General features: G+C 37.2%; 3 protein-coding genes across 3 annotated transcripts in view; all 3 read left to right on the top strand.

Annotated features, from left to right (window-relative positions):
• LOC107578600 (homeobox protein PKNOX2-like) overlaps window positions 1-3,274 on the top strand; it is a 69,774-nt gene extending 66,500 nt beyond the window's left edge. Inside the window, exons 10-13 of the mRNA XM_016264547.1 lie at window positions 689-808; window positions 1,018-1,094; window positions 1,268-1,446; window positions 2,460-3,274. Of these exons, the coding sequence (XP_016120033.1) occupies window positions 689-808; window positions 1,018-1,094; window positions 1,268-1,446; window positions 2,460-2,704 (621 nt within the window). The 3' untranslated portion in view covers window positions 2,705-3,274. The remainder of the gene's footprint in view (window positions 1-688; window positions 809-1,017; window positions 1,095-1,267; window positions 1,447-2,459) is intronic.
• Window positions 3,275-4,923: 1,649 nt separating this feature from the next.
• On the top strand, window positions 4,924-11,812 carry LOC107579026 (pannexin-3-like). Its single transcript, XM_016264918.1, has 6 exons — window positions 4,924-5,013; window positions 5,745-5,936; window positions 8,255-8,397; window positions 10,119-10,333; window positions 10,431-11,164; window positions 11,754-11,812. Exons 2-6 carry the CDS (start codon window positions 5,753-5,755, stop codon window positions 11,810-11,812), a joined length of 1,335 nt encoding a protein of 444 aa, XP_016120404.1. The 5' UTR covers window positions 4,924-5,013; window positions 5,745-5,752.
• Window positions 11,813-16,651: 4,839 nt separating this feature from the next.
• LOC107577150 (opioid-binding protein/cell adhesion molecule-like) overlaps window positions 16,652-20,571 on the top strand; it is a 201,972-nt gene continuing 198,052 nt past the window's right edge. Inside the window, exon 1 of the mRNA XM_016263269.1 lies at window positions 16,652-16,697. The gene's annotated coding sequence lies outside the window, so the exon portion shown is untranslated. The remainder of the gene's footprint in view (window positions 16,698-20,571) is intronic.

The following is a 20,571-nucleotide window of genomic DNA, read 5'->3' as shown; positions in this document are numbered from 1 at the left end:
TCCACCCCCCCCCCCCCCCCCCCCCCGTTAGTGTGTGTGTGTGTGTAGTTTGAGTAGAGGAATGGGGAAAGAACCACATGACACCCAGCTGCAAATGTAATGAGGAGGTTGTTTTTAGAGCTTGATTATTATTTATTTATTTAAAAATTTTAAAATCAGTGGGGAGCTGCTGCTTTTTATGGCTTTCAGTGGCAATGGTAGCATGAAATTAATTATCCTTATTTTCAAAGTGGAAATGTACATTTTTCCTTTTTTTCTTTTATTAATTTATTTATTCGCACACGGAGCTCTCGCAGATTATGCATCTTAAACTTCTCTGAAATGTTAATATGCCAGCCTCAGAATGGCGTAAACCAAAAGAAATTAGTCAATTTAGCATGCATCCGTTAAAACTCTTTTGCATTTTCGCTCGCCTTACATTAATCGTACTTCAGAGCATATAATAAGTTTGATGAAAAGAGAAAAATTGACTGCATTTTCCGTAGCTCTTTTACTTGATGAAAGGCTTCAGTAAATGTACCCTCCTTGGCTTTAATTTTAGGTATCATTACTCCCATTGCGTTGCTATGGTGACTGAAGGCATTCTTGCCCCTGCCAAAGAAAGGGTGACTGGCGAACTCTCTTTGTTTCCGTGGCAACTACCCCTCCTTTCTCCCCCACTCACTTTCTCATCTCTCTTCCTTCCAAGGTGAACCTGGACTTGTCCTCACTCTTGGACGGCGATGACAGGAAATCAAAAAACAAAAGAGGCGTCCTTCCCAAACATGCCACAAACATAATGCGTTCCTGGCTCTTCCAGCATCTCATGGTGAGAATTTCTTCTTTACATGATTGCCCTACAAACCAAAGGGAGGCTTGGGGAGTTTAAAATGCACTTAATTTCAATCATATCTGGTTCTTAATTTCATTAGAACTTACATAGATAAATATAAACATGGACATTTACTCTAAACGACTAAAAATAAATAAAATAATAATTAAAAATAATATCCTTTAATTTATTTTTTGGTTTTCCAGCATCCTTATCCTACAGAAGATGAGAAAAGACAGATCGCAGCGCAAACAAATCTTACTTTATTACAGGTGAACAACTGGTAAGGACGACTGGTTTGTTGCACTAGTATTTTTATGGTGTAATTCACAGCAAAATGGCGCCATCTAATGGCCACAAACAGAATCACAATATTTGCATGTAGTATTTAGCAAAAATCCTGGTATATGTCTCATCCACATCATTTTTCTCTCTCTCTCTCCTGTCTTTTGAAAGGTTTATCAATGCCCGCAGGCGTATACTGCAGCCCATGCTGGACGCCAGTAATCCTGACCCTGCTCCCAAAGCCAAGAAGATGAAATCTCAGCACAGACCCACACAGCGCTTCTGGCCCGACTCCATTGTAGCTGGAGTCCTGCAGACACACGGATCTCACTCCACAAACAATTCAGACAGTCAGTAATATGAACACATTCTCTAGTCAAGTCAAGTCAAGTAACCTTTTTTATGTAGCACTTTATACAATACAGATTGTTTCAAAGCAGCTTTACTGTAATAAACAGGGAAATAACAGAATCAGTGATGCAGACCTTATCAAATATGAGACAAATTCAGAATTCAATGACTACAATAGTGTCATTATTCAACTCAACTCAAGTCGGTTGGTTGGTTTAATTAAGTTCAATAACTACAAATTCATCCATTATAAAACAAGTTCAATTCAGCTATAAGAAAATAGTCAATTCAGCTCTAAGTTCTACAGAAGACAATAGTATCATTATTCAGAACGAGTCAGTTAAATTGTATTCTCAGTTCAATTTAGTTCTCTAATGACAGATAGTACTAACATATATATTGAATAATAAATATTAATTATTAAATGATTAATTTAGAGATAAAAAAAATCAATTCGTCTTCAAAGTTGAATATATAATGTCCACTTACTAAATTTCCATTAGATTTGAATAATTTCTGTCACTTTTTCAAACTTGAAAATGAATGGGAGTTATAGTTTATGCAGTGAATATACTATACATAATACATTATTTTTTTACATGTAATACATTATATTTATTATGCACTTCCATTTAAAAATGTGGGTTTGTAGTATTTTTTGGAAGTAAATAAAATTTTTTAAAAAAAGATAAAAAATGACAGCATTTATAATTTAATTTATAATGTTACAAAATGTATATTTCAAATAAATGCTGTTCTTTTGAAATTTCTAATCATTTCTATTCTATTCATTGTAATTGTAATATTTAGCAGTATAATGGTTTTACACAATATAAAAAAAATGCCTTTTTGAGCATAAAAGAGGGGTCTTTCAATAACAAATTTTTTTTATCCATCACAAATTTTTGAATGGTAGTGTAGTGTGTGTGTAAAATATATATAAAAAGTTTTTTGTCAGATGTTTTGCAATTGAGTATATATGTATTTGTGTTACTGTGTGTATGTTTGTCAGATTCTCTGGGCATGGACGGCCTGCAGCCTCTGTCCTCAGACTCCGCCACACTGGCGATGCAGCATGCCATGCTGGGAGGAACTGAGGATTCCATGGACGGCACAGAGGAGGAGGAGGACGACGAAGAGGAGGAAGAGGAGGGAATCGACGAGGAGGAAGATGAAGAAGAGGATGAAGAAAGCGAGGGAGGCAGACAGATGTCTCGGAGAGATCTGGGCCTCAACCACAACGAAGGACTTGAATAAAGGATCAGATCGACGAAATTGACAAAATTGACTTAACTCTTACTCATCCCCATGGCAACACATCTCAACACCACCTGAAGGTTTCCAGTGGACACTAAGTGCCATGGAACATCCAATGAGAATGAAGAGGAGGGGCCTGTTATGGACTCGGGGAATGAATAAAGTTCATGTGAGAATCTGAAGGAGGACAGAACATTGTGAAAAGAACGTACTGTATATTGGGCCGTCAGCCAAGCGCTCATGCTACTCTCATGCATATAATCCATTTAAGCCTTACTTTGTTTAATATGTCTCTTTGGTTCTCAGGTGTCTTTAGCATGACATAATGTCTACCCTCTTACAGTCATATTGATAACCATGCAATGAGTGGATGTTTTAGGCATGTTTCTTTCTTTCTTTTTATTTTTGTAGAATTAACAAAATATTCAGTCTAAAAAAGAAACAATCTAAATGCCTGACAGCACAATGTATGTACATTTGATAGTGATGCATTTTACCCAGACACTTCATATTTATTTTTGAAACTGTCAGAAGGCAGTGGTACAATCAACAAGGATGCTGTCCGCTGAATGCCTGCTATTCACCGGCTGAGTCAAAAACATCAGCCTTGTTCAGAACAAACGCATGTCGAGAGACTCAATGCAGAGTGCCAAGCATTTCTTACGTGTACGGAACAAAACTCTCGTGCCCTTCCGAAACTGTAGGACCTACAAATGACGTTTACTGAAGAACACTGCAGGAAAAAAAGACATATTTACAGGTGCGTGTCACACCCTGAGATGCCCCTCTTTATTTTATTTGAAGGACGAAAAACAACAACTGTGAAGAGCTTCTCAGCTTACTGTGTCTGCAGATTTAATCACCTGTTTCTGATGTGATGTTTAGAAAAGACAGGATGTTTCTGAATGTTATTGCAGTTGGTCTTTGTGAAGTACATGTTTCTCATTATCCTTTTCTTGGTTGTTTTTTTAAATGGTTCTTCCAGAGCAAGTGATGATAGGGGAGCTTTTTAATTATTTGTTTGTATACATTGTTCTCATAATCTATTGTGTTTCAGTAGACCATTTTTGATAATTAAAAAAACTATGACTCTAGTAGACCTGGGTGTCATTTTGCAAATTAATATATAGCTACTACAAATTAATTCATTAATTAGTTGTAGCTAAATGATTTTATTCAAACTAAAACAATTTAAAAAAGGTCTTCATTGTATGAAGGTCTTCATGTGTATGTATATATACAGTGGGTACGGAAAGTATTCAATATATATATATAATTTTTAGATTTAGATGTCCAGAGCAGGTACCATAATATTCCCAGAAATAATACACAAGCATAATTTTCCATTTTGTCGATGTTGGTTTAGGGGCAACACAAGGATTGCAGAATAAATATCTAGACCCAAGGCCTGGAACGTTATATCTCAATGTTACTCTGGTCATAATTTTTGTAACCTAAATAACTATGACCTTAAGGGAAAGTTAGATTTTATAAAAAAGCTCTAGCTGTGAATAAAAATAAAACCTCGTGATTTTCTGCAAAGATTTTTTAAAACCTATTCAAGGCCACTAGCAACTACAGTTGCCAAAGTCTCCACTCTTTTTCCGTCTCTTTTTCTTTTATTGTGAATATTTTAGGTGATTTTAGATGTTATAAAACACCTTCATATGAGCAGTCAACTTGCTGGATACTATGTCATGTGTAGGTGTTTAATTCATGTGGCCATTTCTGGACGTTTACTCAGATTGCAAACTCCTTAATCTGAATTTTCGCATAGGTTTCTACAAAAGTTATGCTTACAAGCTGCACGCTACGTTCAAATGAACATCTTCAACGCATGAATGGGTTAAACAACACACTGAGGAGCTCTAAACTTTGTGAAGGTCTGTATGCATCTGAAATAACAGTGTTTGTGGCAGTCTTGTACATGCTCTCTTGAAGCAGGGCTGTTCAGGGCCAGAGAGTATAAATAACCTGGGAAATGACAGAGGCAAGAAAAGCCACATAGCCGGGTATATTTGAAGTGGACTGGTGCCACAGGGCTGATGAGCACATTTAGGGAATTGAGTAGATCTGCAGTCCATCTCCACCCTCTCTCCCTCTCTCTGCTTTTTCACCAGCAGGCTCAAAAGTCCTCTCTAACTCTTTTAATTACCCCATAACCCAGCCCAGTACAGCCTCTCATTTTGCTCAGACCTCCTCCAGTACTTAAGACCCACGCCAGCATCCCTCTTCTCTCCAGCCTCAGGACCAGTTTACTGCTGGATTGATCCACAATACAGACTTCTACTGGACTGGGAATTCATAAGGTACTGTAATTGTACAAAAATAAGTTTGTTTGTTTGTTTTCCACACTTAACATATTGACCCTGCATCATTCTAAACCATAGATTAAAGTGAAAAATTTTCCTCAATGCTTCATACCTTACAACCTAAAGAAATTAATTCAGGATATTCCAGGTTTCACACTGTACATTTGTACGTTGTTTTTATTTGCATGTTTTGCACTTTTCTTTTCATATTTTACCTTGTCAGTAGAATTGAACTGGACGATTACAGGACGCGTCCTGTTTAACATTCAAATTCATTTTTAAGTTCTTAATTGCATATTGATTTGACAAATACATCAATGGCGTGTGTTGCTGATGTTGGGCTTATATATTCCTTACCGTGCCATCAAATTTGTCCTGAATAGATTTTCGGATCACAGTTGTAAGACCAAAACTCTTCTTCACTCCAGTTCATTTGTTTTCTGTTTGAAGTTGGAAGACATAATTACTGTTTAATGGAATAATTTCATAGAAGGTTTAATTTGATACTTTATCATGCAAGACTAATCATTCATTATATGTGTTCTTGTATCGCTTGCTATTAAACCACATCATCAAAATGCTATTTGATAAGAAAAGGTGTTCCTTATACATTCATGTTGATGTTAATGGACATATTTTGTGTAAAATGTCTATATGAATAACAGCACAGATGATTCAACCACTGTTAACCAAAACATATCTTTGTCCTTTTCTGTTGCCGTCCACAGTTGCCAGCATGTCTATCGCCAACACGGCCGCCCAGGCGATGCTCTCTGATGCCCTGCTGAGGGATAGTAATGTGGACAATCGCATTCGACACCTGGAGCTGGATTTGCCATTGGATAAAGTCATCAAGTTTGTTTCTGTGGGCCTGCCGCTCCTTCTGGTGTCCATGGCCTTTGCCAGAGAGATTTCTATCGGTTAGCAGCTCTTTTTTCTCCTTATGTGTATGCGTGAGAATTACAGGACATCAGAGCAGCACCAGCACTGCAGTAATTTCGCAAGCCCTTGAGTTAATTAACTGACCATTAGCTTGAGGGCTGGGCTGATGGAACGCTCGATGTAATTAGTGTTCATCTGAGGTGACAGCACTATCTACACTGCTTAGGAAGGGAAACCGTGGTGAAATATGAGAATTAAGCATCTGCTAATGATTATTAACAATTTATATGACATCGCAAACCAACCGGAGTTGCTTTCAGGGGAGAAACCTTTAGTGACTAGAATGGCATGAGTGTCAATTGCTGGCTATAAATGCCACTAACTTGAGCTTTCCTGCCATCAGTGCATTGGAGAGAAATGTCTGTTTTGTGTAGGCAGTTGAATTTGAGGTTGCAATCAGTTCCTCTGGAGCTGGTCTGCAATCAGCTCACACAGATGTTAATTGGCATGAGGATGATTAAGAGAGACGTGTAGAGATGACAAGGGTCTGTAATTACAGTCAGTCTGCTCTTTCCCAGCTCTCTATTTCAGACTAACGAGAAGATATGCTAATTAAACTGAGACGTGCAAGGCAAGCAGACTGATTCTCCCTGCCTCTGATAGTGGTCTGGCAACACTTTCTTTAGGATACATCAACAAACTTTACAGTGGAAGGAACATTTTGTCACATGCTAATACAGTTTACAAAAAAAGAATGCAGGATAATATATTAGGCAGTGTTCGAACTATACCGTGGTCTTTGGGGGAGCCCACTTGGGTATTAATGTGCTTGCGCGTGCCTCAAAAGAGGGCTTACAATGACTTACACTTGTAATTTAGCTGTTATGTATCTTTGTATGCACTACTTGCTTTATGCAAGCACAATATAGGATAAATCACTATACAGGATTTACCCTATTATACTTTATCGACACGAATTGATTGGTGAAACAACAAACAGCCACCCACAAATAGTCCATAAACAAAGCATCAGGCTGTCTTTGAGTTCACATGAACAACGGTTAAAGTTACTCGTCGTCAGGCTAAAGAAGAATGCCATAATTCCTCCGTTCAGTTAGACCTAAGACATTGAGAGTCACACAGACCTATAACAACCCAGCCACAACACATAATTGCGAATAACATAACAACTTTACCTTAACACAGAATCGACCACAGAGTCCAGCGTTTATATTTTTTAAGAGTTAACGTACTAAACATGAGTGGAATTTGGACCGCAGCACCCCCACACCTTGATGCTCATGACAAGAATAGCATGTATAGTTATCTTTATTGAAGTTAATTAGGTTTAAATCGCTGTCATGCATCAATGAATGTTATTTTTGCAATTGTACACATAATAATACACTATGATCACATTACACAAAACTGAAATTGCACGTCAAAATAACACATTGTCAATATTTTTGAGACCCCCCAAAATTTCACAAATCACGTTTTCAGGGGAGCCCATGTCTTATTAAGGGGAGCCGAACTCCCCCTAGCTCCCCCGTAGTTCGCACCCTGATATTAGGAGCAAAAAGTCTAGTAGCTTTTTTTATTACATTTTTATTGTCTAAACATAACAAAAAACCTGATGATCATGTTATCTAGCATTTGTGAACCATCATCATAGTTTTCATAGTAATCAGATAGATGATAGATAGATAGATAGATAGATAGATAGATAGATAGATAGATAGATAGATAGATAGATAGATAGATAGATAGATAGATAGATAGATAGATTGATCGATCTTGCAGAATCTTTAGCTATTAATGTATATTAATGAATATAATAATTATATTACATTATATATTGATTTTCAGTGTGGTCTCAGAGATTTTGAGGCCAATGTATATTTGTTTGCATAAATAGATTAAAATTGAAGCTTTTAGGTAGCTTCAATGTACAGTATATGAATATCTCTCCTGGTTTGAAGCAGTTTGTTATCATATAATTTGCAAAGATGTCCGGTGGAGCTCAGTTATCCATAATAGTCGTGGGTTGGGGCATGTTGTGTTCAGTCAGTAATTTGGAGGCTGGCTGTAGGTTTTGGAGGGTGACACAGATGTTTGTTGTCTATATAAAGTAGGGCTTGGCCTCCTCTCAGCAGCTAGGTCACACCCTCTCGCCCAGGCAGCTCTCCAGAGAAGGGTGTTTCCTGGCTGCCTTGGTGGTTTCGCCATCTGTATCCCTGGAATAGATCTAGCATTATTACAGACATGCCATCCAGATTCTCCACTTAAACAGCATCAAGTGATGCTACTGTCGTTTATGTCTCAGCATGTTCATTTTCTCTGTTTCTCCTCCCAGGCCCACAGATTAGCTGCTTTCCTCCCAACAACTTCACAATGAAGCAGGCAGCATATGTGGATACGTACTGCTGGGACTCTCTCATGCACCATGAGTTTGACACAGATGGGAACTTAGAAGAACGTTCACTGTGGGTACATAAAGTGAGTAAAAACATTCAGAAAATACATCACAAATGATATTTTTCAATGTCTCAGCTGTTGCTCCTAGACAACGTCATAAAATGGAAAGCAAATGGAAACTTTTCTTTAAGTATCTTGATTTTTAAGAGAAAAACAAGATTTTATATGGAGTTTTAGAAGATCTGAAACTGTACACTGATCTGCCAAGATCTAGTCTGCAATCAAAAGCCAGGAGTTTAAATATGAACTTGAATATGAACTATGACAAAATCAGAGTTTTATATCTCCTAATTTGACCTTGTCAACAATTGTCTCATTTGTGTAATTTTAATTCTATCATACATTTGAGACAAATCTGAGAGATTAATAATTATGAAAAGTTGTATAAATAAATAAATTCATTATTTTTATTGAATAGGTAAATACATTTACATTTAGTCATTTAGCAGACTCTTTTATCCAAAGCAACTTACAATAGGACAATAGAAGCAATCAAAACTAACAAAAGAGCAACAATACGTAAGTGCAAATGACACGTCTCGGTTATTGATTTGGTGAGGTCATTCCACCAGGAGGGAACAGTTTATGAAAAAGTCAGTGAAAGTGATTTTGTGCCTCTTTGAGATGGCACAATAATGCGTCGTTGACTTACAGAACGCAAGCTTCTAGAGGGCACATAACTCTGAAGTAATGAATTTAGGTAAATGGGTGCAGAGCCAGTGATGGTTTTGTAGGTAAACATTAATGCCTTGAATTTTATGCGGGCAGCTACTGGTAGCCAGTGCAAATTGATGAACAGAGGTGTGACGTGGGTTCTTTTCGACTCATTAAAGATTAATCTTGTAGCGGCATTTTGGATTAATTGTAGAGGTTTGATAGAAGTGGCTGGAAGACCTGCCAAGAGATCATTGCAATAGTCCAGCCTGGATAGAACAAGAGCCTGAACAAGGAGTTGTGTTGCATGTTCTGAAAGAAAGGGCCTGATCTTCCTAATGTTGTATAAAGCAAATCTGCAGGCGAAATTTAGCTTATCATCAATCACAACTCCAAGGTTTCTAGCTGTTTTTGAAGGAGTTATGTTTGATGAGCCTAACTGGATGGTGAAATTTTGATAAAGTGATGGGTTTGTTGAAACCATAAGCAGTTCTGTCTTAGCCAGGTTGAGTTGGAGGTGATGGTCCGTCATCCAACAAGAAATGTCTGTTAGACATGCTGAGATGCGAGCAGCTATATCATCGGATCATCGGGATGGAATGAGAGGTAGAGTTGAGTGTCATCAGCATAGCAGTGATATGAAAAGCCATGTTTCTGAATGACAGAATCTAGTGATGCCATGTAGACAGAGAAGAGAAGTGGTCCAAGAACTGAGCCCTGAGGCACCCCGGTAGCTAGATGTTGCAACTTGGACACCTCACCTCTCCAATATAATGACTTGGCTGCTTTCCAGGAGGTTGTTCTGTGTGAGAAAGGCAGAGACTTAAAAAATAAATAAATATTAATATTATAAATCAATACGTAAATAATATATAACATTTATTGAATATGTAAATAAATATAAATAAATGTAAATGCATATGTAAATACATATTAATACATATATTCTAAATAAAAAATTATATTTTATTTAATAAATAAATAAGTGATATGTATAAATAAATAAATGTTACTATTGTACTCTGTCATAAAATCTACAGTAAACCATTCTTCTCATGATTGGACTGGTTTTGGTCTTGCTTGTGCAGATGTTTCCATACTCCTTATTGGTCATGGCCATGATGATGTACCTGCCGACTCTGATCTGGCGGTATCTAGCCGTGCCCAGCCTGACCTCTGACCTGTTTTTCATCATCGACGAGCTGGACAAGTCTTACAACCGCTCTGTATGCCTGGCTCAGAGCATCCTGGACCTAAAACAGCAATCAGAAAATCCACTGCAGTTTCAGGCTGAGCTTGAGAGGTATATGCAAATCTTCACATCATACATCTTATTTTAAAGAAGTATTTTTTGTTTTTCAGATATTGAACATAAAATCTTTTTATTTTTGTCTGTTTAGAGCCAAGCGTAAGCGTTACTTTGAGTACCCCCTGTTGGAGAGATACATGCAGTGCAAGCATGGTTCCTACTTCTTGGTTAGCATGCTCTTCCTGCGAGGCTTCCTGCTCCTGACCTTCATGTCCGCCTCGTGCCTCTACCTGATCTACTTCCACCTCTCCGCCTTTCTACAAGACGAATTCAGTTGCTTTGTGCGCACCGGCCTCCTCCGTGATCAGCCCTGGGTGCCTGAGCTAGTTCAGTGTAAAATGACTGGTCTATTTGTGTTTCAGGTCATTAGCATAGCTAACGGTGCTGTCTATGTGCTGCTAGCTCCTATTGTTCTCTTTAGCCTGCTGCGTTTGTTCTGTTGGGACACAACCTTCCTCTCCCTTTATGAGGTGCTGCCCGGATTGGGGCTCATGAGTGGTCAGAAACTGGGCTGCCCGCTTAACGATCTCAACGTGCTGCTTCTCTTCCTGCGCGCCAATGTAGCACAGCTGCGATCGTACAGCCGCCTGAGGGCCGTTTGCTCTCTTGCACCTCCTCGACTGAAGGGTGCTAAGGGCGTGCTGATGGGGGAACAGGCCGAAGAGGCGGCAGAGGCTGCTGAGGAGCTCGAGGAGGAGATTAGAGAGGCCAGAGAGGAAGGCAAACTCAATCTAGTAGACATCATGACTGTGCTGGGAGCAGCCAGAGGAAACGCAGTGAACTGTCCAGAGCAGCGCCCTCTTGTGGAACAAGACATGACGCTTGGTACAGTCACTCTCATCTATATACTTAAACGCATCCTGCTCGTTGGCATTTTCGTGGCTGTCATATGGGAAGTTCAGAAAATCATCAAAGTGACATAAATTTATGATATATGATGTTGGAAACCATTTGTGTCCCCTACTGTATGTGTAAACATCATTTTATTTTGTGTGAAGAGATAATGTGCAAACAATTACCCATATATATAGCATTTAAACATGAGTCTGCTTCTCAAAGCACATTGTATGTGTTTATTAAAAACTATGGCTAATTTTAAAATATTTTTACCATATTTCCATGACCAAGTTTACTGAATTCCACAGCTTTTCATTTAAAATCAGTGAAAAAAGTCTAATAGGCCTAATTCATACCACTTTTCTGGAAGTCTGGGCAATCATTGCTAATATAGCTCACAAAAATTGTACATATAAAACAATGTTATCTGTTCTAAAGGAGGCTTTAAAGAAAAACAATTCTTCATAAGTTCTAGCAGCCGTATTGTGCTCTTTATTTTACAAAAGTTTTTCCCACTTAACGTCAGGTTTTTAACCCAAAATTAATGCCCCTAACAGCACTCTCTGTCTCTTTACAGAGCCTAACCACCAGGGGTACCATGAGTTGAAGGAGACTACAGCATGTTGTTTTGCCTAAAGCACCAGCCAATGGACTGAAGCAGCACTGTCAGACTCTAAAGGGCCCCGTAGAACAGCTAAACCTCTGAGATGAAATAAAGATGAAGATAGACTAGAACATCCAATAGCTAGAACTCCTTTTTTATAGTTCAGAATACATCAGAAAATATCTGGATTTCAAATAATTCTTATGAATCTCTTTCACAAATCACCTCAGGAATAAAAATGTAAAGTCTGTACTGACAATTTGAAAAAAAGCCTCCAATAGTTAGCCTTCTTAAACTTGAGCATTTTTTATATCTTTATTTATTCTTTACATTCTTATTATCTGATGTTTGTGGATTCCTTACTTCTTTGAAAACTGGATCTTTACTTGACGTTTTGTTCTCTTTTGTAAGTAGGTGAAATAAAATGTGTTTATATTTGTGTTTTCTTTGTTAACTTCCACATTACTGTTCAGAAGTTTGAGGTCAGAAAAATAAATCATGGTTTCCAAAAAATATAAAGCATTGATAATAATAGGAAGTTTTTAATATAATGATAGTTTCTTAAGCACCAAATCAGCATATAAGGATCATGTGACTAAAGGTTGCTTGAAAATTCAGCTCTGCCATCGCAGGAATAAATTAATTTTTTTAAATATAAAATATAAATAAATAATAAATTAAAATATATTAAAGTAGAAAATAGTTATTTTCAATTGTAATAATATTGCTGTTTTTACTGTATTTTTGACTAAATAAATGCAGCCTTGGTGAACATAAGAGACTTCTTTCAAAAGCGATACAAATATACCTATCCCAAACTTTTGAACAGTATTATATATTTTCTATAATAAATATTTTTAAATAAATGAAATATAAGGCTACATAAACCAAGCATATTTCACGTTTTTATACCTACAGAATAGCATGACTTCTGCACTCTTCTCCTGTACCTTAGAGAGAAATATCACCTCCTCCTATGAGAATTAACTTGTCCCATAATTGCCAGACTTTCTCAAGTTTCTAATCCCATGAGAGCTATCAGTAGGCCATGGCTCCATATCTTATGTTTTAAAGATGTTACTTTTCCCCTTCTTCAGTGTGAAGTTTTACTGTATATACTTAAAGGTCCACACATCCAAGCACTGAAAATGTAGGTTTGACATATTGGGAGCGCTAAACTGAAAATACAGTACATCCATCCAAAATACAATAAGTTTGCGTTCCAGTCAAGATTTTGAAGATGTAGGACAACAGCTAATTTTTTTTTTAGAATGATACAAATCACCATTACGCAGTATTTTATAGTAAACAAAAGGCTGGGGCTAGTTGTCACACAGGTGAGTTGTCACAAAACTTGAAATATTTAGGATAAATTCAGTGAATTCCATCCTCCAAACTAAATCCCAGTATCATGGTTTTCACTACAGATCAAGGGTTAACAGTAAAACCACAATGATATGCATTTAGACAACTATACAATGAAGACGGATTTTAACCAAAAGGCTGAACTTTGGTTGGGGCAAGTTACCACACTTTAAGGAATAGACATTGACTTTCAAAAATAGCCCCATGTATTCAGTGGAGTAAAAGCCCAGTGTCACTTACATCATTTACTATCATCGGCCTCTTCCTGTTTTTGCTGTGGCTCATTGAAAGTCTGTTTGGAGAGCTGCTACCTTGTTCTCATGCCCAGTCCATCTGCTGGCCTCTCTGCGTGAGATCCATTTGCTCAGCACCAATGTTTGATCTCAAAGACACTTTATTCTCACAGTATGGCCACAGACAGAACCCGAGGAGGGCAATAGGCAAAACAGTCTGGATCTTATTGAGCAAGTGTAAATTAGATGCTAGTCGTTTGAATCTAATAAACAATTTCAAATCAACCATGAAAGGGGGTCACAGCTGTGCATATCAGTATGTGCCTCACATTCAGTAGCTTTAAAAAGATCTACACTGATATTTTTTTTTGCAGCATTGTACACAAGGACAACAATTTGAGGCAGTGTTATTTATTTACTAGCACTTATGCAGAGAAGGGGTCACCTGAGTAACACACCATTAATACCATCTTTGGTGGCGCAGGACGTTTTGCTCTGTAATCAGAGTTGAGTTAATGAGCCTGCTAAAAGACAGGAGAAACTCAATTAGTTCATGCCCAGTCCATCTGCTGGCCTCTCTGCGTGAGATCCATTTGCTCAGCACCAATGTTTGATCTCAAAGACACTTTATTCTCACAGTATGGCCACAGACAGAACCCGAGGAGGGCAATAGGCAAAACAGTCTGGATCTTATTGAGCAAGTGTAAATTAGATGCTAGTCGTTTGAATCTAATAAACAATTTCAAATCAACCATGAAAGGGGGTCACAGCTGTGCATATCAGTATGTGCCTCACATCCAGTAGCTTTAAAAAGATCTACACTGATATTTTTTTTGCAGCATTGTACACAAGGACAACAATTTGAGGCAGTGTTATTTATTTACTAGCACTTATGCAGAGAAGGGGTCACCTGAGTAACACACCATTAATACCATCTTTGGTGGCGCAGGACGTTTTGCTCTGTGATCAGAGTTGAGTTAATGAGCCTGCTAAAAGCCAGGAGAAACTCAATTAGTTTGATGGAGTACTGAAGCAGAGATCTGCCCAGAGGATTTCATAATGGTCTTCTCAGAGGTGAGACCAGAACAGCAAATAGTAAATCAGCTCTAGAAGCCTGAAAGGGCAAAAACAGAAACACTAATTGGAAAGTCATTAGGCCTTTGGTCTTTATGCTACAGGTATATATGTAGCCCACTCATGAATATGAAACAGATAGGACTGGAAAGCATAAAAGACCTTGAAAAACATCATCAGACCTTGATTTTATGTATTTGGTCTACTCTAAAGGGGATTTTAAGCAACAACTTGAATATCACTCTGTAAAAGAAAAAACAGGAAAAAAAACTATGTCCACATGAGGGCAGGATTTAGTTATGTATCAAATTTATTTCAGATCAACAGAACTTAATAAATAATATTTTAGCACACACACACACCTCTGAAATGACTGAATTTGAAATTAATAATTTGAATTATGGCTGTATCACCCTTATTTAAACATATATATGTACAATATACACATACATATATGTATGTATTGTTCCGGTGAACTAATAAAAATACATTAATTTTTCTTGTACAACTTTTATTTTTATAACATTCAAGGTCCAAGCCAAAATGTCATTCATTTCTTCCAGGAGACTACAGCACCTGTTTGGAGAACAGAAGGTTTGCTAAAGAAGACTGAAATATTGAAACATTTGACATGAATATAGAGTTATTTATATTATGTACGCCCTGGCATTTTTGTGCAGTGTGTATTTGTATTTTTGTAGGCCTACTCTGTTCCAATAAATACCGATTCCAGTCGCAATTCTTATCGCTAGTTTTGACCCATGGAGGGCGCTGCTGGCTTCAGAAGCTTCAAGTCGTGTTGTCTCTTCTTGGTCATGCTACTGTAAGTTTGTGAAAGTCCAGCGAAGGCCTACTAGTGCATAATCGTTATCGGCTTTAAGTTAAGGCAACCAAATGCATGTGTCTGCAGAGACTTTTTTAAAAAGCCAGATGTGTGGCATTGTCACAGTTGCTTACAAACGCTTCCTGTCTTAATGGCTCGTTATGATGTCTATAATAAATAACAGTTAACATAACATTTAGAAATGTCTATAATAGAAATCTCTGTTAATAAGCGATTTATTTAGACATGTTAGGGAAGTGTTAACAAAAAGGGGACAGAAGAGGAAGACATCAAGTAAACTGTTCACTTGAAAAGTTAATTGCATTACATTAATGCAATTAATTAAACGAAGCATGACATTATACGTTTTAATTGAGTTGCAATTCAGTGTAGTAACTGTCATTACTCACGGACGTTTTTGCATTCTTTAGCATGAAAGAATATGCTAGGTCATGCATCACCATTCTACAATTACCACAAGTTGCGCAAACCTAATTGCCTCACTTTTTATTTTAAACATAATAACTGTTTGAAATAAATATGAACTGCTTAACTAGAAAAAAATCAATGGCTTTCATTTCAGATATCTGCTCACCTTCGCACAACACTGCAACTTGGCTTAACCAATGGCATGAGTTTGTGGTGGGACAATGGCAGAAAATGGAGCTAATATGGTGTACTATTTAATTTGGACACCACTACAAATGGCAGTCCTCTCAGAGCGATTTCGGACACAGAATTCTCTCGCTCACTTTCATTTACTCATTCAAGTGAACTATGTTAATGGAGTTATGTAGGGAACTGCAAATAAAGGTATAGGGAGTGATTTTGGATGCAGCCTTTGTTTTTCGCATTTCATTAGTGGTGCAGAAATGTAATACTTGCACTTAATAACGAATGGTAAATGATTAGGAACACATTAAAGCTTCCGTTAAAATAGAATATAATACTCATTCAAGTGAACTATGTTAATGGAGTTATGTAGGGAACTGCAAATAAAGGTATAAGGGAGTGATTTTGGATGCAGCCTTTGTTTTTCGCATTTCATTAGTGGTGCAGAAATGTAATACTTGCACTTAATAACGAATGGTAAATGATTAGGAACACATTAAAGCTTCCGTTAAAATAGAATATAACCAGGTATAAGTTTCCTATACTCTTTTCAAACAGAAGACAAGGGACACTCCACCTTTAATTACACAGAGTTCCTCAAGAGTGGCAGTAATTTATTTGAAACCTTTCTTGAGTGATTGATTCCCATTATCCAATTAAGCTCCGACATGGCTTTCAAATTCCCATCTTTCTCATTTCTTGCATTTGTGGTCTACTGACATTATTTTTTTTTCTCCTTCTCTCCAGAGAGCTTGGTGAGAACAAACGGTGGGATGGAAAACGACAGCCAATTATTCCTCTCGTCAACCGGTTTGTTTCCTTTGTATCGTTTGTTGTTGTACCGAACTAAGGGTTGAGCGTTGCCAGTGATTTCCAGCTAATGTCCAATTAAGATGGATGTGAGCTTTTTGTGCCGTATCAAGGGAAGTGAACTTTTGTGATGATGGATGCTGCATGTGCCAAGTGGGATGAGCTGGAAACTGGGACTCTGTTTGCTTAGGCCCAACATGATTCAGTAATGGATCTCTAATCTTGTTGAGAGAGGAGAGCTGTGCGGAAAAAGAGGCAGAGAGGAAAACAATAAGCAAGTCATGCTCTGCTGCTGCCTGGGAAACCTTGATTACTGTTGATTACTTGCCACAGCTGAAATAGAAGGTGAAAAGTATCTAGACAGTGGCTTGACTTACATTATTGGGTCTCCGCATGAGCTGACGACAAGACTGATATCTCAGACCTTGTTTTTAAGGAACTGCTGCTTTAAGGCTGCAGTGTGCGGAAAAAGAGGCAGAGAGGAAAACAATAAGCAAGTCATGCTCTGCTGCTGCCTGGGAAACCTTGATTACTTGCCACAGCTGAAATAGAAGGTGAAAAGTATCTAGACAGTGGCTTGACTTACATTATTGGGTCTCCGCATGAGCTGACGACAAGACTGATATCTCAGACCTTGTTTTTAAGGAACTGCTGCTTTAAGGCTGCACAGATTAAAGAAAACACTCCCTATAAATATGCTCATCACAGTTCAGATGCCCTCGTCAAAGCTTAAAAGTGTCTTTTGAATGGAAATGGCAGTTTGATTCAAACACAGTGCCATTTTTTTAGTCTGAGCACATTAACTTTGTATTCCAGCCTCTGAGCTGTGACAGCGCAGAGAATGCGTGTTATCTGTGAGGTGTAATGTCAACCTGTATGGGGGGAGAAGCTGACCTTGCAGTCATTCAACAAAGCAGAAGTGAAGGTGAATGACAGGCTGCTTAGAGCGGTGTACGAGGTGAAGATATTCTCTGCTTATTCCCAGCAGCCTCACATCTGTGTGGAGGCTGATAATAGGCAGGGAAGAGGAACACCTGTTCACATGACTCGTGTGTGAGAGCTAGAGGAAGGAGCAAAGTTGGGTCCAATGTCATCATTGAGAACTGCTGAAAATGCATAACCAGGGTCCCGACAGACCCTGTTAAATATATACAATTTAGTGTCTACACGTATGATGTGGTATCAGTATACCATCCATGACTAGACTAGAGTTAATGATATGATGCTCATTTTTGGTGTCCAGATTTACTAATCAATGAAACAATATTTGTAAACTAAAATATATTTTGATATTTTATGTGGGGCATAAAGTAAAAAATATATATTCCTGATATTCTTAAAAATAAAATATTCAATTTAAATTATTTGTAAACTAAAAAAAGTTACATTTTACAATATTGTTGTCCAGCACAGTGTTATTTTAGTATAAACGAGATTTTAGTTTTATTATAGTTTTGACTAATATTTTGATTTCTTTTTCTATTTTAGTGCATCAAGTTAACCAAATTAAAATGAGAAATTCTGAAATGTTGAAATAAAAAGGCTTTCTGTATTTTGTTCACCATATTTTAGTTAGCATTTATTTTATTTAATGTAATTTAATTTTGGTTACGGTTTGTTTTAGTTTCAGTAGTTTCAGTTAGTTTCAGTTCATTAATGTAGTTTCAGTTTTAGTTAACTATAATGAACCTGGTACATCATGTGTCTTTGTTGATTATTTCTATCTACAGTACATTTTAGTGCCTTTGTATTGCATGTTTAATGAAGTTTAATAGTTTTATGAGAATACAGTGCACTCTATAAAACAATGAAGGTGTAAAATGATCATTTTAACATTCAAATGTAGGCAATAAGCATAAGTTACATATCCTCTTTTTAATTTTTCAAACCAGGCCACATATTCCTTATGCTGTAGCCTTTCTAATTTCTCCTTGTTCATCCTCTATCATTGTTTTGCTCAAAAGCAGAACATAAATTAAACTTACGACTTTGCAGGAGCTACAGGATGTTGCTCTGATGCAGTGTGCATGTTGAGAGACTGGCCACGTGCCCGACTCGCAGCAGTCACAATAGTGCAAAGAGATTCTGCAAATGAGTGTGTGCTTATGTGCGTGAATGTAAATATATATATGCGGAATATTAATGTTGTCAAATCCCGCTGACACCTGGAAGAAAGCAGCTGCTCTGGGCTCAGAGGCATACACTTGTGATTTAAAAAACATGTCTGCAAAACCTGTACAGCTGGGGGAAAAACCAACAAGTGGTGAACAGCTGTCATCACCAAAAGTACTACCCAATGTAAGGTTCGGAAATTACACCGAATTTATGTATTGTCCTCCTTTTGGCTATAATGTTTTTAGGGTTAAAATGCATTCAAAACAATGGTAAGCACTGACATAATTCTTAGTATTATTGTTTCATATAAACCAAGAATTGCTCTTAATTTAATTGTTAATAATAATAATAATTATCAAACAATTATAATACTAGTTCATAAATATAACAGTAATATTGTGAAATATTATTACATAAGTATAACAATAATATTGTGATATATTATTACAATTTAAAATAGCTGCTTACTATTTTAACATATTTTAAAATAACTTTTTCCTGTGATGGCGAAGCTGAATTTTCAGCAGCATTAATCCAGTCTCTTCAGTGTTACATGATCCTTCAGAAATAATTCTAATTTGCTGATTTGCTGCTCAAGAAACGTCTCTTAATAATATCAGTGTTAACAGTTGTGCTGTTTAATATTTTATGGAAACCATGATAATTTGATGAGTAGAAAAGGTCAAAAGAACAGCATTTATTTTAAATAGAAATCTTTTGTTACATGTAATGTCATGTCGTTTGATCAATTTAATGTGACTTTTTTAAATAAAAGTATATATATATATATAAAAAAAGAATTAATGACCCCAAACTTTTAAATGGTGATGTATCGGATAAAGTTTCTAATTTTCGAGCAGCTCCATACAATTTTTTTTAATCGAATAACAGCTTAAATTATGTTTTATTTCTGACACAAACTGCTTGTATGACTTGAGAAGACTTTGGATATAGTGCACAAGTAATACAGACAACTTTTATGTAGGGATGCACCGATACTGAGCTCCTGTACTGGTACTCGTTAAAATGCCCCGATACCAAACGCGGATACCACACAGCATAAGCGCCATATTCAGACAAAGAAACACCAACAACAGACAGCAGAATGGAGTTAAGGATGTCTACTACGAAGTATGTGTATGCAATGAATATAAAGTTAAACATTCAGTATTAACGTCTGTATAGCTGGTGTGCGCGAGCTGATAAACAAAGCACGCTGAGTGGATTGAGCGCGCGGCGGCGCAGATGCGCGAGCTTGTCGAGTGAATATATCTTTCTCACAGACATCACTGGAAAGTTTGTAGTTCGGTCGGATATGTAAAAAAGAAGTAAGTAAAACAATGCACAAGTTACTTACTTACTTACACAAGTTAAGACCATTCATAGGGGCATTCACTATAAACATAATTTATTTTCAAACTTAGGCATACACGACTTTCTGGCGAAAGTGAATCTAGCAACCTGTGTGAAATGTGCTAGGCTGTACTATTCTGCATCAGTACAAATACATGCACGCCTTGCGCGTGTTTTGCTTGCTTGAGTGTTTCTGCATTATATGAGTGGCTTTGGAATATAAATCGCTGCATGCTTCAGATGAAAAAACGCGACTTCTATTTCTGAAAATATCACAGTTAGGAGATTTATAACGAGTGGTTCCCTGCATTATTACAGCAAAGCGCGTGATTACAGTACTGAGCCGCTGCAATGGAGCAGCTCTAATGCTATTAAATTAAAGATGATGTACCATAGAGCAAAAAAA

This window comes from Sinocyclocheilus grahami, unplaced genomic scaffold (assembly GCF_001515645.1).
Source record: "Sinocyclocheilus grahami isolate Dianchi unplaced genomic scaffold, SAMN03320097.WGS_v1.1 scaffold32.1, whole genome shotgun sequence".
Taxonomy (NCBI): Eukaryota; Metazoa; Chordata; class Actinopteri; order Cypriniformes; family Cyprinidae; genus Sinocyclocheilus; species Sinocyclocheilus grahami.
Note: the sequence above shows the minus strand (reverse complement) of the source record. Positions and strands in the feature narration are given on the sequence as shown.